This window comes from Amborella trichopoda, chromosome 13 (assembly GCF_054954075.1).
Source record: "Amborella trichopoda isolate Santa Cruz 75 chromosome 13, AtrichopodaSantaCruz75HAP2 v2.0, whole genome shotgun sequence".
NCBI classification, from domain to species: Eukaryota; Viridiplantae; Streptophyta; class Magnoliopsida; order Amborellales; family Amborellaceae; genus Amborella; species Amborella trichopoda.
This window is the reverse complement of record NC_142348.1, coordinates 42,885,396-42,902,762: the sequence shown is the minus strand read 5'-3', so window position 1 is coordinate 42,902,762 and position 17,367 is coordinate 42,885,396. Positions and strand designations below refer to the sequence as shown.

The 17,367-nt window shown below is 35.6% G+C and overlaps 2 protein-coding genes across 6 annotated transcripts in view; one reads left to right on the top strand and one right to left on the bottom strand.

The window, feature by feature from the left end:
• The first annotated feature begins 970 nt into the window (after positions 1 to 970).
• Positions 971 to 3,764, top strand: LOC18442503 (RNI-like superfamily protein). Of its 3 annotated transcripts, none has more exons than XM_020672536.2 (2): positions 971 to 1,094; positions 2,176 to 3,764. In XM_020672536.2, the coding sequence occupies exon 2, from the start codon at positions 2,222 to 2,224 to the stop codon at positions 3,395 to 3,397; it is 1,176 nt and encodes a 391-aa protein (XP_020528195.2). In that variant the 5' UTR covers positions 971 to 1,094; positions 2,176 to 2,221; the 3' UTR covers positions 3,398 to 3,764. The 3 variants fall into 3 exon arrangements, with proteins under 3 accessions (XP_020528195.2, XP_006852781.3, XP_088711276.1); XM_006852719.4 differs by having other exon boundaries at positions 992 to 1,207; XM_088855150.1 differs by lacking the exon at positions 971 to 1,094 and having other exon boundaries at positions 1,874 to 3,764.
• A 6,187-nt stretch (positions 3,765 to 9,951) lies between these two features.
• Positions 9,952 to 17,367, bottom strand: part of LOC18442501 (neurochondrin family protein) — a 29,869-nt gene continuing 22,453 nt past the window's right edge. For 2 of the 3 annotated variants that reach the window (XM_011628077.3, XM_088855149.1), the window contains 12 exons: positions 16,226 to 16,346; positions 15,953 to 16,143; positions 14,234 to 14,331; positions 14,049 to 14,104; positions 13,346 to 13,435; positions 13,146 to 13,245; positions 12,543 to 12,650; positions 12,329 to 12,401; positions 11,357 to 11,520; positions 10,790 to 10,847; positions 10,538 to 10,619; positions 9,952 to 10,426 (listed from right to left, as the gene is read on the bottom strand). In XM_011628077.3, coding sequence (XP_011626379.1) covers position 10,426; positions 10,538 to 10,619; positions 10,790 to 10,847; positions 11,357 to 11,520; positions 12,329 to 12,401; positions 12,543 to 12,650; positions 13,146 to 13,245; positions 13,346 to 13,435; positions 14,049 to 14,104; positions 14,234 to 14,331; positions 15,953 to 16,143; positions 16,226 to 16,346 — 1,142 coding nt within the window. In that variant the 3' untranslated portion in view covers positions 9,952 to 10,425. Of the gene's footprint in view, positions 10,427 to 10,537; positions 10,620 to 10,789; positions 10,848 to 11,356; positions 11,521 to 12,328; positions 12,402 to 12,542; positions 12,651 to 13,145; positions 13,246 to 13,345; positions 13,436 to 14,048; positions 14,127 to 14,233; positions 14,332 to 15,952; positions 16,144 to 16,225; positions 16,347 to 17,367 lie in introns of all 3 variants that reach the window. The other variant, XR_016047062.1, reaches the window with a different exon arrangement.

The following is a 17,367-nucleotide window of genomic DNA, read 5'->3' as shown; positions in this document are numbered from 1 at the left end:
TCCACGACTTCAAATCCATTTTTTCTAATATCCATACATCTCGAGATTGATCGATTTGATTATTTTTGCGTATCGAAATAATCTCTTCTAATGAATTTTTGAGGTGCGTCGTAATTTGATTGTTTAGGGCCTCACCTTTATATAAACTTTTTCCATAAGTAAAACGACCAAAATACTCATGCAACTTTTAGAGAGATTTTGATCCTTATTATTATTGAGTTAGTTTTAAAAATTTTACATATACATGATAGTAGTATCAAGTATGGATACACAAAACTTGAGCTCGATGTATTATATAGAAAAAGATAAAATTAACATATATGATCTAAAATAACATGGAACATGAACATAAAATATAAACATTAATTCTTATAAGATATTAATTATTTTCAAATTCCACTAAATATAAAAAATATTTGAAAAATTTCCTTACAAATAAGGGTGAAGTTTGTATAAGGCACCCTTATACTGTAGAAAGAATGCAAACTATTTAAATTTACTTGGAGATGTAGTTCTAGCGTCTAAAACCTTATGACATTTTTGAAAAACTATTTTTATTCATAGTTATGAAATTTGAAATTTAAAAATTAATATAGATTAAGTATATCTATAAATTCTTGAAAATAAATAGTCTAGATAATTCTTAAAGACATTATCATCGAGATAATTTTGTTATAAGATACATCATTTTTAAGACTTAAAGAGTTTTTTTCTCTTCATATCCAGTCGAAAGGATCAACGAGAGGGAACATTTACATTACTTTTTGAGAGATATTCCTTATTCTAACAGTATAAAGGTTGCAACCTTGTATTATTTGCAACCATTTTGGAAAGCTCTTGCTCACCCTTAAACATATAAATCAACGAGGGTGTTTGGGTAATTAGTGGAAGAAATAAAGGGCATTCTATTCACTTACCTTAAAAGATCACCATAAATAAATAAATAATTCCAACTTGACCACCATATCCATATAATTGAGTATGCAACTGTAAGCAAGGGTTGAAGCGGCCTCTCACGCTCTCTCAATTTGAAGCAAATAAATAATAATTCTCTCTCTCCTCTCTCCTCTCTCTGTGGGAATAAATATATTCAGGTATTAAGCCATCAGATTCTCTTCCTCCTTGAAAGGTTCTCCCTCTTTCAATTTGAAGCAAATAAATAATAATTATCTCTATCCTCTCTCTGTGGGAATAAATATATATTCAGGTATTAAGCCATCAGATTCTCCTCGTCCTTGAAAGTGTTTTGCTCCTGTACTTGTGGTCCATTAATTTTCATTCCAATTCTTGTTATTTTATTTTTACCAGAAGAACATCGTATTTGGCCATCAAATTACGAGGTTTTTGCTATCCTTTTCTAGCATTACAAGGTTTTTGCTATCCTTTTCTTGCATTTTTGATACAAGTAGCTCTTCCCTCCTTGTGTACTTCTTCAGCTGCATATTTGGGTAGCGTTTCTTTGTTAATGCTTCTCGATTTAATTTTGGGTAGACTTTTCATTTTCAGAGTGAAGTGGTTTTAGGGTTTATGGAGCGGTGGATATGAGATAATGTTTCCAGAGGAAAACTGAGTTGCTGTTTATGGTTTGTTTTCTACTTAGAATCATTATGATCTGGGGAAATTTTATGCAGATGTTGCGCAATCATTTGGTAAGGTAACTTCTTGGAATAAATCACCAGTTGGTCTTTTCCTTTTGATTGTTCAATTGTTACAGTCGTCAAGGTTTAAAAAGAAACCTAGAATTTACCCTGTAAAAAGAAAAAAAGAAAGAAGAGGAAGACTCGGATTTCTATCCCACTGTAGGGAAATTTAGGGTTTTTTCATGCAGGAGTTTCCAGGTTAGTTGATAAGGAATCCTTTGGTTGAATTGATAGTATGGGTATTATTCTTTTGGCTGGTTCAATAATCCCTTTTAATAAAAAATAGAGTTTTGGTAAAGAAAAGGAAACCTAGGATTTCTCATCCGGGAAAGGCAGTGAAATTTAGGGTTTTGATGGAGGAATTGCCAGACCAGTTGGTATGGGAAGTTTTGGGAAGGATCAAGAAAACCCAAGATAGGAACTCGGTTTCTCTCGCCTGGAAACGTATCCATGATCTAGAGAGAGAACAGAGAGAATTCCTTAAAGTGGGGTGTGGTTTAGATCCAGCTAATGATGCCCTAACATCTCTCTGCAGACGATTCCCAAACTTGACAAGAATTGAGATCAGTTACTCTGGTTGGATGTCCAAATTGGGGAAACAACTTGACGACCATGGCCTTCTAATACTCTCCGAGCGATGCCCTTCCTTAATTGACCTAACCCTATGCTATTGCACTTATGTAACAGACATGGGTCTTTGCCATCTCTCTTCTTGCAGTAAACTTAGGGCTCTGAAGCTGAATTTCACCCCAAGCATAACTGGTTGTGGGATCTTATCCTTAGCAGTTGGTTGCAAAAGCCTTTCAACTCTCCATTTGATACGATGCCTTAACGTAAGCAGTGTGGAATGGTTAGAATATCTTGGTCGACAGGAAATACTAGAGGACCTTTTGATTAAGAATTGCAGAGCGATTGGGGAGGGTGATCTTGCAAAGCTTGGATCAGGATGGAAGAGGCTTAAACGCCTTCAATTTGAGGTTGACCCAAGCTTTCGATATATGAAGGTTTATGGTAGATTAGCAGTCGATAAATGGCAAAAACAGTGGGTTCCCTGCGAATCCATGGAGGAACTGAGCCTAGTTAATTGCTTAATAAGCCCCGGTCGAGGGCTTGCTTGTGTTTTAGGTAAATGCAACGCATTGGAGAAGCTTCATTTGGATATGTGCGTTGGGGTTAGAGACATTGATCTCATAACCCTGGCACAACGATCCACGAACCTCAAGTCTCTCTCTCTTAGAGTTCCTTCTGATTTCTCTCTCCCAATTTTAATGAACAATCCACTGAGATTAACAGATGAGAGCATAAAAGCCATAGCAAATAACTGTTCAAAGCTCGAGTCTCTCAAGATATCATTCTCTGATGGGGAGTTTCCTTCTTTCTCATCTTTCACCTTAACTGGTATCCTTTCATTAATTCAGAAGTGCCCAATAAGAGTTTTGGCTCTAGACCATGTGTATTCATTCAGTGACCTTGGTATGGAGTCTTTGTGCTCTGCCCACTATCTTGATGTGCTTGAGCTTGTAAAGTGTCAAGAGATTAGTGACGAGGGGTTGCAGCTTGTTCAACACTTCCCCAAATTGAGTATTTTAAGGCTTTCAAAGTGTTTAGGGGTGACTGATATCGGGTTGAAGCCTCTTGTTGGATCACAAAAGCTCGAACTTTTGACTGTGGAGGATTGCCCTCAAATTACGGAGAAGGGTGTTCAAGGGGCAGCAAGAACAGTTTCATACAGGCAGGACCTGTCATGGATGTATTGAATTGTTGATAGAAGCCGAGGTAACTAGTTATTTCTTTTCTTTTTTTCATTATTTTCTCGATACTTAGCATCATCCTTGTGCAAATTGATTTTTATTTTTTTTAGAATAGTCCAGTCATTTAGCTGTGTAAATGGGCCTGATGGTTGTTATTAGGTTAGTAAGTCTAATGTAATTATATAACTGTTGGGATGTACTTCCAACATATGTAGATTGTGAGACTTTGATAATTAGTCTCTTGGAAGAGATGTATATATTACTAGTAAAGAGGAGATCAAGGGGTAAAGAGGAGATCAAGGGGCATTTGAAACTTATGTAAACTGTCGCTTTGGAATGTGAATAGAGGATTCGAGATCTGTTCATGATGCAATAGGATCCATAAATGCTGTCTTTCAGTTTGGTTTGAATCTATTCATGTGAACTTTGGGTACTTTTTCTGTCATTGATGAAATTTGCATGGAAATTGCTTATTGATGGTGTTCGAGAACATAATAAAGGATGCCTCAAATATGAACAAATCTGCACCTGGGCTTTGGCTTGGTGGTAGCCATACCACTCCCGGTTTGGATGAGGAAGATCAAGGGCTTGCAGTTTGTCCCATAACTCCAAAGAAGCTGATCCTTGTTGTGGGAATTGATTTCAAAGCTTCGAAAATTCGTTGCTCGAGTTTTGTATAGACATACATACGAATGCAAGGATGTAAATGCATGTACATGTTATGTGCATAGCGTGCATGATCTCCATATACACATGGAATGTTCAAATACTAACCTGCATAATCTGCTCATGTATATGTGTCTTTACATGGAAACAGAGTATATATATATATATATATATATATATAGGAAAGGCTAACGCTAGCTCACTAGCGCATCTTGCAACACATTATATAGACCATCCATTTTCAAGATTTTCATATATTTGTAGATCTACTTGATTTTAACCATTTTTGATATTTAAAATTTTATAATTAGATATAAAATTAGATTTTAAGATAATACTAAGAATTTTTTATAACAAAATTACATGTTATGATAAAATTTTAGGGTGCGTCTTGATTGGATTGTTTAAGGTTGCATCTTTATAGAAACCCCACCCTATATATATATATATATAGAAAAAAGCTGGGGTTAGCCCATTAGCTCATATGAACATATAAGTCCAACGGTCCAGATTGAATCTGGGTCGATCTGACAATCACTGATGTTCGGTAATGCTTGAATTTTATGTTTTTTTTCTACAAATCCAAATCTCTTGAAATTTTATATGTGTGTTCTTCTCATCAAGGCGCACTTAATAAAAATATTATTAGCGAAAAGAAAAATGACCAAAAATGCCCCTTAAATTTTTTGGGGGTATTTTGGTCAATTTATTTAATGTAAAATATTTTTTTGATATTTTTTGAAGATTCACTTATTTTTGATGAACTCACGTCTAAATTTCAAGTGATTTCGATTTGTAGAAAAAAAAAAATAAATCAAACACTACTAGATATCTGTGATCGTCAGATCGGCCTAGATTCAATCTAGACCAATGTCGGGGTTAGCCCACTAGCTCATATGAACATATGAGCCCAACGGTCCAGATCAAATTTGAGCCGATCTGACGATCACGACTTCATTTTGTATTTGAATTTTAATATTTTTTCTGCGAATCCAAATATTTTGAAATTTTAAGTGTGTATTTTTCTCATCGGGTCACACCTAATAAAAATATTTTAAAATAATTCGTAAAACATAAATTGATCAAAATACCCCCAAAACATTTCAGAGGTAGTTTGGTTAATTTATGTCTTGCAAATTATTATTTTTATATTTTTATTAGATTCTCATGTTTTTAAAAAATACACGTCTAAAATTTTAAATTATTTGGATTTGTAAAAAAACATTAAAATTCAAATACGAAATGAGATCGTGACCTTCAGATTGAATCTGGGCCGTTAAGCTCCTATGTTTTTATGAGCTAGTGGGTTAATCTCAGCATTTTTCATATATATATATATATATATGGGAAAATATGGGATTAGCCCACTAGCTCATAGGAACATATGAGCCCAACGTCTTAGATTGAATTTGGGCTAATCAGATGATCACAGATGTCTGGTAGTGTTTAATTTTTTTTTTTTTTTACAAATACAAATCACTTGAAATTTTAGGCGTGTGTTCATAAAAAATAAGTGAATCTTTGAAAAATATCAAATAATGATTTTACATAAAATAAATTGACCAAAATACCCCTGAAAAGTTTCGGGGGGTATTTTGGTCATTTTATTTTTTACGAATAATTTTTTATATATATTTTTATTAGGTGCGCCTTGATGAGAAGAACACCTACTTAAAATTTCAAGTGATTTGGATATATAGAAGAATAAATAAATTTCAAGCACTATCGTACATCCGTGATCGTCAGATCGGCCCAGATTCAATCCGGGCCGTTGGGCTCATATATTCATATGAGCTAGTGGGCTAATTCCAGATTTTTCCTATATATATATATATATAACAATGATATCATGCAACAATTGTATAGTAATATGATGCAACAAGGTTAAAAAACCATGGCCATTTGTTTAATCCAAATTTTGAAATATACACTCGTTTCGTTCTAATGAACAATCACAAAAATTGAAAACACGACTTATAAAGTATTTTTTTAGCCCAATTAACATAAGCCGTTCATTTTGGTGAGATGTTTAGATCTAGGCCTTAGAAGGATTTGTTTCATTTCCAATTTTTTTGGATGACTTTATTATCATTAGATGAACAATGTTAAAAAAATAAAAATAAAAAGGATTTTGTGTGTATAAAGGCTAAGATCTTGAAATTCACAAAATGAATGGTCTAGATTCGTTTTTGGAGATGACTCATTTTGACCATAGCCAGTGTTCAAATTGAACTATTTTTTCTTGGGGGATTGATTATTGAGATAAGAGAGTGTGTATGCAAAATTTGGGGTTATACAAATACCACAAACATGGTTTTTTAAAAGTGTCGTTGCATTATATTATGATACAACTGATGCATTGGATCATTGCTCATATATATATATATATATGATAATGAACAATGTACAATGAGACTATTTACTTTTTATACAAAATGATCACAATTAGTCTTGATTGGATGTGAAATTGGGTGGCTACATTAATTCCATTGACCAAGCACAAAGTTCGAAAGAAAGTTTCTATACATATGTACTTCACACTATCACACTACATAAAATATAGAAAAACATTTTCAAGTAAAAAAAAATAATTAAAATACAAGTATTAACATATATTTTCAACCATCTTATCAATATTTGACGGATGGGAATTAACATAAGTTACTATTTATTTTAGGTAGTATATATATTTAGGGAAAATATATAAGGAGACATTTTATTTTTGGTACAAAGTGGTCACAATCAATCTTGAACATTGGATGTGAAATTGAGTGGCTACATTTATTTCATTGACCAAGCTCAAAGTTCAAAAGAAATTTTCTCAAATTTTGTCTATCAGATTTCACATTAATAGTTACAAGTAAGATATTGTATACAATGAGGCAATTTACATTTTATACAAGGTGGTTACAATTCAAATTTGATAGCTTGGATGTGTCACAAAGTATGTGAAAATTTCTTTTAAATTTTGAGTTTGGTCAATGGAATAATCGCAGCCACCGACTTTCACATCTAATAGTCAAGATTAATGTGACCATCTTATATCAAAAAGTAAATGGGCTCATTCTATCTTTCTCTACAAATAATTGTGACCTTTTTGTACCAAAGGTAAATAGTATCATTAGCCCATATATGACCCATGCATTCACTGGCCCACATGGATATGCCCACGCATTAATACACGCCTGCATCTACAATTCGTGAACAACTTTCTACGGGGGTGTGTGATACATGCACATGTGTCCATTGGTTTTTAGTTTTTCTGTCCGTTTGAAGATAACGCCTTTACTCCTTGTGACCAATAACCTGCTTGGGAGTATTTACTCGTATGCAATTTTGGTCCATTTTAAAATCACGTGGCGAGTATTCTCACATAAAGATGGCACTTGAACATTTAAATCTACCCGTTTGTAAATGTATCAATGAGACCATACTTTTAATCCAAGAAAGTCATAATTATTGTTGATCACTAGATTTGAAATTGATAGTTGAAGATATGTCACAAAGTCTAAAATAAATTTTTTTGAATGTTGTGATACTTTCATTTGTTAGATTTCACATCTATTGGCTAAAAACGATTATAATCTCTTTGTACCAAACATTAATAGTCTCTGGTATACAATCCCCAAAAGAGTGAATGTAGGATATGCTTGCACAGGAGCAAAATGTACATTTACTCCTTTGGGTAAAATTTCAGTTAGGAGTATTTTTAGGATCCCAAATTTTGAGATGTGCACACACATACAGACAGGCACACATACACACACATATGCAATATGCACTCACTCAAATAGGGCCCCAAAAGAAATCACCTCCTAAGATTTAAGAAATAACATAAAAAAATTGGATGGTTTAACCAAAAGTGTTTAGAAACTCAAATTCTACTCGTCTAATCTATTAGTATATATTTTCGGGAAAATTACAAAACACACCCTAAAATAGACTATCTATACAACTTACACCACCCCAATATTTTTTCTCACTTTTTTCCCCAAACAACCTTTCCTTGAAAATAACCCGCCCAACCCAAAAGTAGCATGAAATAAAACTAAACTACCCTTGTTTGTTTTCAGATGGCCTTCTCTCTCTTGTTTTTGCACGCGCTTCGGCAGTACAAACATGCACTCCGACATTCTGATTGTGTGCTCCGGCAATGCAGGTCTGAGCCGCAGCGCTCCAATAATGCAGGTCTGAGCCGCAACACTTCAGCATTATGAAAACTCGCTCCGGTAGTGCAAAGACACGTTCCGGTATTCCACTCCGACAATGAAGTCTCTGGAGCCACAACGTTCCGGCAATGGAGGATCGTGCTCCGACATTCTGAATATGCGCTCCGGCAATACAGGTCTGAGCCACAACAATCCGGCATTATGAGAATGCACTCTGGCAGTACAAAGACATGCTCCGACAATACGTTACTTGGGACCCGTGAATTGATTTGGTTTGTACGGGAAGGACATTTCCGTCCAAAAAAACAATTTTTTATCTTGAAGGGTTTTTGCAAGGAAATGTTGTTTTGGAGAGACAAGTGAGAGAAAAGTTTGGGTGGGAGGAAGTTGCATAGATAGCCCAATTTAAGGTGTTTTTTGTAATTTTCCCCATATGTTTTTTGTTAAAGTTGATAGAGCAGTCCTAAGAGCACACTATATATAGGGGTGGCAATGGATCCGAACCCGACCCGAGACCCGCCGGGTAGACCCGACACAGGTCCCAATATGGGTCCGACATTTAGACCCAACGGATAGGGTCCAAGTCCATTTCGAAATAGACACGGGTTGGGTATGGGTTCTAATGGACTCAACCTAGATTTATTATATAAAAATTTATATTAACGTTATATGGTGAGAGCTCGAGGTTTGCAAGTTCTTTGGCTTTTTGCAGATAGCCAGGCCACGATGGACACAGTGGCCATGTCACTTCTCTGGCGAAGTGACATGGGATCCATTTTACACCATCTTGGCTGCTATGGACGGAAAACCTGGAAATGCATAGTCCAAACCCCGATCCCCAATCTTCTCCAAACGAACCTTTTGAATGTCCTTAAGGTTAGCTTAACCTAAATGAGACCCATTTTCACGGCCACCATTTGTGAGACCCAATTGCAAGGGTCTCACAAATCTCTTGTCTAGGGTTTCGCAGCCTGAATTTCCAGGTATGGGTCTAGTCCCAGGTCCTAAACAACATTCTGGGTACAGGGACGAGTTTGAGGCAGGGTCCGGATTCAACAGGAACCGACCCATTGCCACCCCTAATTCTACACTTGCTCCCTCAAGCAAAAGTTGACAAGGGAGGATTTTCGTGATCTGGAATTTGATCTATTTTAGAAGCATTAAAGCAGTGTTCACCAAAAAAATAAAAAAAATCGACTGATCGATTAATTTTTTATAACATGCTTTATTTTTCTTTGACAAATAAGTCCGCATTCATCGGCATTTCCCCAGAATTTTACGCATCCTTCTACAGAAAAGTCCCAAAAAAAGAAGAATTTGAGCCTTTACACACTTGGATCGGACTATCAGAAAATTGTACAACATATGCGATGCGAACCTACTGGAACATACAATTTTTTACATATACTCCTTGGGCATGTTTGCATGTACTCGTAAACACTGATAATTCACTACTTTAATAAATTTATCCCTACATGAATGATCTGCTATTTAACCATCTGTACTAGAAAGCTAATTGAGATAGCAGTTTCACATATTAGTTTATCTTATTTGAGAAGTTATCTAATTCAAAGTAATTTATGAAAAATCATATCTTTTAAACTAAAAATAACTGAAAATACCAAAAAAAACTAAATAATTAAATAATCTTATACATAATATAAAATACATATCAAAATGATAATAGAATAACATTGCGTATTATATTAGTTTTGGATAATATGATACACTCTAAACAAAATTAACTGCCATTCCAATAGCTAAATGTTATATGATTTTACAATATGTGCCCCGGCCACACCTTGGTAACTTTCCATATAAAGATAAGACCTCAAAACTGGTTTTTCAAGATCTTCGGTAGTTTTCTTGTACACTAGGCAAATATTCTGAATCTTATGATTAAGACTTCTGTACAACTCATCAACATATCATAAACCACAGAATTTGATGGCTAAGCTGGGGAATTGACCCTAAATCCAGGTTGGTTCAAGGCCATGGCTCTGGAAGATAAGCTCAATTTCACCTTAAAAACAAAAAGAAAAGAAAACGAGAAAGAAAAAAAATTAAATTATAAGAGGATAAGTGATTTGACAAAGTTCAATTAGGGCTTGAACCTAGAACCAAGGAGAGCACAAGAAGATACAGTGACTTGAATTGAAGGATCAATGCTCCATGGCAAATGCAGATAATGACCATTCCTCTGAAACCGATAGAAACAAACAACAATATAAAGGAAAAAGAAACGGAGTAAGTTGAGCCCAAACAATTTGAAAGCAAGGGTTATTCCAATTTCACAGATGAATATACAAACCAGAATTTCAGGTGTCCAAGGTATGGTGATCTGTCAACTGCCTCCTTAATATGTGGGAATCGACATGCCCACCTAGCATAGCCTGAAGAAGGATAACTAAACAGTAAATTATCTTAATTCAACGAAAAGGAGATAGCAGGAACTCTCTCTCTCTCTCCAAAAACAAAAAAACACAGAGCATCTATGCTAAAAACCAGAAATTGTACAACATAAATATTAGTCCATAATTGATACAAGCAAGTGATTGGGTACCTGCAATAATTATTTCATGAAGATCCAGTTCGGAGTTCACATCGTCAACCACCTCACCCTACAAGGACAGCAGAATGGAGGATAGGTGAGGTGAACACATTTTCAGTGAAGATCCAACCCTTACAGTGATTGAAGTTGATAAAAAAAATTTGGCAAGAGAATCAGTTGGCCAGCAAATTTAATTTATATCCAATAAATTAGCAAAATTAATAGAAAAACATTAAATAATAAAATACAAAGAAATAAGAAAAGCACACTCTGTGCCAGATAAAGTAGTAACTTAATTTTTTAAGTGAAGTGGTATTTGGGGCATTATTTAAAGATACCCAAGAAGCCTCGGGCTAAAAATGCGTCATGGTCATTAGGGTTTTCTCTTCCCATTGGCTGCTAAAACTCTCAATGGTTTTCATAAAAAAAATCAATGAATGAACCCACCCCAATGAAGTCTGATTTCACCAATTGTAGCAAAAAATCAGCAATTTTTTGTCCGAAGTGAATAAGGCTTGAAATAGGAATAACAAGACAATCAGATCCCAGTTTAAACAAAGTTCATAAAAGCGAACTTACCTGCGCATATAATTCCAAACTTTTCACAATTAGCTGAGATAGACTTTCATGAGTGGGAGGATAAGAAACTGGAAGCTTTAACAGCTTTTCTTCAGATGTCAAGTCAAGGATCAAAGAGCATACACTTGAAGCCACTGTGATAATGGAAATATCACTTCTGCAAACTGTAAAACATATTAAACTAAAATTAATCATATTCCTATATGTGAAATAATTCTTGTGTTCGAACAGTCAAAAGTGGAGACGACTAACATGGTTATTTATGTTGGTCAGTGCACAAACAGCAGGGGAGAGGGTGGCAATAGACAAAATTACTAGCAGTGCGGATTATACACAGAGACACACACATATGTGAGAGAGAGAGAGAGAGAGAGAGAGAGAGAGAGAGAGAGAGAGAGAGAGAGAGAGAGAGAGAGAGAGAGAGCATGTGCTTATGATTCCATTGGATTATTTTCAGAATATAAGCTAGCTCAAAATACTAGGGATCTATAGAGTTAGCTAGAATCAGTGGCATTGCAACAATCTTTGGAAGATAGTAATATTTTCCATCCTCTCCGAGAACAACCTATCCCAAATCTGAAGGGTTTTTTTTTTTCTTAACCCAACTAGTTGCAGTCTTGCAGGGATGATAAAATATAACCTTGCTTGTTTTTATAACAATCCAAATCTGAAGGTTTGCAGTCAAATGCTTGCAAAGAAACCACATGAACAAGTGCAAGAACATGAGACTGGAAAAAATCATCAGTTTCCAGAGGATTTCATAAATAAACAGCTGTATCTTTTGGCCCAAAAGTCAAACAATGAAGTTTTCAAAATTTAGAAAAGGTAATAATCCATTAAAAAGATCTGCCTTTCTTTCTTTATTTTCCCCCCCTCCTATTTTTACTCAATCTAAGTAAGCAAAAAAATGAAAAAAAGGAAAAGGAAAAAAAAAGGGAAACGTTGAGAAGTGAGAGGACATGATAGCAGTACCTGCCGAGGTAGCTAGTGCTTGCAAAAGCTGAATAAATTCAGATTCATCCAGTTCATCTCGTATATCTTCTCCCTGGACAAGTAAAAAATCAACAATGATGATAGTACAGTGGCAAGATTTACCATTTCAATGAGTGTACATTTGATTATAAAAAAAAAGAGAGCCTACAAGGAAATATTAAGAAAGAAAAAATTCCAATAAATAATGCCATGCCTTCAAAAGAATGTTCACAATGGTCTCACACGCCAAAAATATGGTACCCATGTCATCCCCAACCTGCTGACTGTTTTGCCCCAGCAGCTTCATCAGGCATGCAATAACCTATTGGAAACAATAGTAACTGCATATGAGCACGCTGTGTATGCTTTCACATCTCCATGTATAAACATCCCATAATATTCTTTCACTTTGATTGACTACCCCAGGAAATGCTTGATTCTCACACAAGAAACTTGTTGTTTAGCAAATTTTATAATGAGAATACTAACATACTGTGGCCATGAGAAAAACATGGTCCATTGCATCATAAGCATCCAATGAAATATGAACAGTGATGAATGGGGAGATTGCAACCCTCCAGAATAAGACATGACCAGGGATCCCCTGCTCATCACCATCCATAATATCCATGAATGGTGATGACCTGATCAACTGTGGCTTTTCCATTCTTCACTAGGTTATATGTACATTCCTTCCCTTTTACAGAAGTCTTTAAGATATAATATTTCGCTCTTAAAGATGATAGTGATCACCAGATATTCTCATTGGAGGGACTTCCATTCAGTTACCATAATGATTTAGTAAAAACAAACTCACTGATTTATATCCTCTACATGAAACCAACGTCCTGCATCCTCCAATTTCCGCTGTTGATTGGCTCAGGACCGGAAGCAAAAAGCATGTTGTATAAAAGGGACTGTCATGTTTATCAAAGCAGATGGTTAGCCAGCTAATACACAGGCAACCATAATCATCCTGTATCTATAAGCAAATGCAAGATTCTAGTTGAGGACGACCTTGCTTCAGTGTCTCCTTCAACCGAAAGTATGTAATCCAAAAGTTCACCAAACTTCTCCTTGAATGCAAAGGGTGTTTCTGCAAGATAGCTGCAGGCATAAAATTATTTCCAATGGTCATATCCAAATTTGAGATTTTTCTTTTTTTTAACATGCTAACAGGTTAGGTCATAAAGAGTCAATAGGATTTTCCTCTCAGTGCCAAGTGACTGGTCCTAAAGAGTCGGTGTGCTACAATCTCAGCACATAAATGAATCCACTGAAGAAGCAAGCCACTAGCTTCAAAAAGTGAGCCAAATTGCTCTATCGTTATCTGTAGAGCCTGATAACTTTATTGATGTAAGCTAAATATACTGTGCAGATAAGAAATACAAAAAGATTGAAAAATACAAAACCCATTCAGGATTTGAGTACAGGGGTTAAGCCTGGCATTCTTGCTCATCAAAAACAGAAACTGGTCAACTGATATCAGAAGTCATCATCATTTCCAGAAATACTCTATATGGGACTAGATGTCTACAGCAACAAGCAGCTTCATCAGATTGTCAGAGTTGGAATCTTTTTTTTTTTTGGGAATTGTCAGGGTTGATATATTGAGTAGTTAATCCTTAATACATATGACTAGTTGTTCCTTAACATTAGGGGATCTGCAAATCATCAATTAAAAATGAACCCAATTAGGGTATTTACTGGTAGGAAATACCTCCCAATCACACGAACAGATGCTAGCAAATCATTTCCTTTTCTGTGTCCATGTTCCTACAAAAATTGAGCCTTATGACTACAAAGCACAAACCAAAGACTAAATTTAGGTTCAAGTGCAAATATTCATAAAGCCAAACAGAAAATGAATGAAGAAAATAAAGGAACTCTTGAGATTTTGCTCACTTTTGCATCTTGAAGATAATCAATGACCACACCGATTGTTTCTGTGAGTCCAGCCACTGCCTTCATTAAAGTGGCTTCAGAAAGATTTAGTTCTGCATCTGTTCTCAAACAAGTCAGTGACAGCCTAAGGAGAAATTCCTTATAACCATATACAAAATATCATTCAAAAAAATCATGTACTAAAATGAATTCAACAAACCATAATGCTCCAAGAATGTTTCCACACATACATGTGGTGAGATGCGAAAGTTGAAACGTCAATAGAACTAATTTCCAAGGGTAAGGGTGTGCACTTCCATGTCCATGTGTTTACATGCAGGTCTCAAAAACTCGCAGGCACATCATTTTCTAAATTGATGTCAAATGTTATATATACTAAATGTGCAGCGTAATTTTCATCTTTTTAAGTGTATTAACAAATCTGAGAACCTTAGAATCATCATCATCATCCGAGCCTTATCCCTACTATTTACGATTGGCTACACGAATTCTGCCCCCCCAATAAGTTCAGGATTCCTGAAAAGATGTGGCAAAATTTTATGCTGGTTGCCTACCTAACACAACCCTCCTCCTTCACCCGGGCTTGGGACAGGCTTGACGGGCATGGGGCCGGCCAAGGCGGATAACCATGATGTAGCAAAACTGTCTCTATACCTCAATAAGTTTGACCTATACACCAATATTGCATCAATATATTTACATATAACCATCAGACGTGATAGCATGCGAAATATGAAGCCCAACCTTTTCTGTTCTATGAGGAATTAAGGGCAATTCTTGTCTAGCCCCATGGAGTAGAGTGGAAACCTATTGTTGCTATTAGATGGGCCAGCAATAAGACCTCCATGGTTTGGTGGTGTCCAGGCATATTTGCCAGAGGAGTTTGAGATTTGCCTCTCACTCCATCTTCTTTTCCATATCCACTGCAAAGCGAACGAAGTGCTAGATTTTCGAAAGCTTCATTACTAGACACCAAGTGAGCATATCAAATGGTACCTTTGATTTTATTGAATGGAAATTCGATATGAACCCAAATATATATCTAATAAGAAAGGAAATTACTATACCTTTTTCAGGATGTATACTCTTTTTAGCCCAATCATAAGTTAAGTATCCAAAGAGAACGGTTACACTATATGATGGATAAGTATCCATCAAGTTTTCAATTAGGAATTATAATTTTCTGACCCGACTATGGCAACCAAACAAATTGCTGATATACAACAAAATAAAGACTGTTTACCCACTGGAACTCAAAAAAAGCGACATCCATTATTGAGTCAAAGGTTCCAAACAATCAATGCTTCGAAATGCCCAAACTCAAACAAAAGATAATGAAACATAATCAATGCTTAGAAATGCCCAAACTCAAACAAAAGATAATGAAGCATACATAAAGAAAAGAAGCATAAAGAACATAAGTGATAGCATAAAAAGAATGAGAATGCAAGGAATGTCTTCAGGGAACTGGTATATTCGAACAAACCTCAAAGTATCATGCCAAATATGAGGATGAAATGGTGAGCAAGTAGATAACTGCAAATTTGATAATAAATAAAATTCCACACAATCGCTTGATTAACAAATAGCTAATTAGCAAATGGTTGAGTCATGAAAGAACCTCTGATGAAGTCATAAATGAAGTCACCAGAAATCAATTTAAAAGAAAACCCACTTACAACTAAAAGATGCACCTCAAAGTGGAAAAGGAACACCTACCTTCAGCCTCATCCGAAATCAGTTTAGTTATTCTCTCTATCAATGAGTAGGCTGTGGCTAGGGTACGTTGCTTAAGAAGAATGGACTCAACAGTTGAAGTATTCTTAGAAGCTTCATATTTTAAGTAAGCTAGTTCATTTAGAAGCACAGCTACCTCTATCCTCGAAAACTCCAATACCAGTAGTAAGCATCTGGAAACAAGGTGGAAAAAATATAAATAAAACTGCCTAAATTCAATCGTTCAAAGAAAAGGGACAGATACTCAAGATATACCTGTCAACTGGGATCTGCTCCTGATTTTCAGGTATATGTATAGGATTTAGGAGCCATCTCTCACCAAGTATAGCCATCATCGAATCCGCCAAAGCAAGCGCTAATTGTTTTTCATCAGATACTGCAGGACACTAATTTCAATATAAGAATAACTTCAAAGCCCATCATTTTTTTTTTATAGTTAATGGTAATTAATGTGCATGTAATGTATTAGTGTGCAGGTTTAAACTAAATCATGATACTCCAAAATATAGACATGCAGCGCAACAATGACTATGGCATGAAAAAATCAGCCCGAGGAAGAAGAGTGCAGCCTCATTATTGGTAGGATATGAAGAATCAATTAGTAATAACATACACTTCAAAATAGGAAATAGAAAAGGGTAGCCTAACCTTCGAGCATCATCATTTCAAAGCAGCAGTGAAGACACATGAATCACTCTCTGACAGGGTTCCCCAGTGAACTGAGTCAGATCGGTTACTCTGATCCAGCTCACCTGATTCAGGGTGGTCGGATAATAAAGAAATTAAAAAAAAAAGAGAGGAAAAATAGGGGTGATTTCTGGGTTCCTTGAACTGGAAGCCCTCCCCACCAATCCAAAGCTAACTCCGGTGATTACGAGTTGGCTCGGCAATTTTTAGAACGTTGTTTCAAAGGGTAAATTGCTCATAACAAAACTAAATTTAGCTGTATATACTTATAAAGCACCTGTAGAAATATCGAAAGCTTTCAAATTTATAGACTAATTTTTCATTTTGTTTACAAGTCTCCATTCTGCAGCCAATCAAACATGGCCATTTTCCAATAATGCGAATGGTAGCCAAATCGACCACTTCCATTGGTTGCAAACTATGTCATAGGATAGCTAGCAAAAGCAAAACCCTTTTGGGTATCACTGATTGGAAGTGCATATACCACATCTAGAACCCGTGGGTGTTTTCATGTGGCTGCCCAATCCAGTTAGAGACACATCCCCCTATCAAGATCTCCAATGGAAAAACTAGTTAGTATAACCAGTGGCATCCTATGTACTATGCAGTAGTATATCACAATGAACATAATATGCAGAGTTGCTATACCTATATTTATTGCTTACAGGGAAACCAAGGTTGAGAAATAGGAATCTGCTCCCTAGACTTTC

Excerpts from the sequence above, each read along its gene's own strand:
- LOC18442503 (XM_088855150.1), top strand. The coding sequence starts at position 1,994 with ATGGAGGAATTGCCAGACCAGTTGGTATGGGAAGTTTTGGGAAGGATC.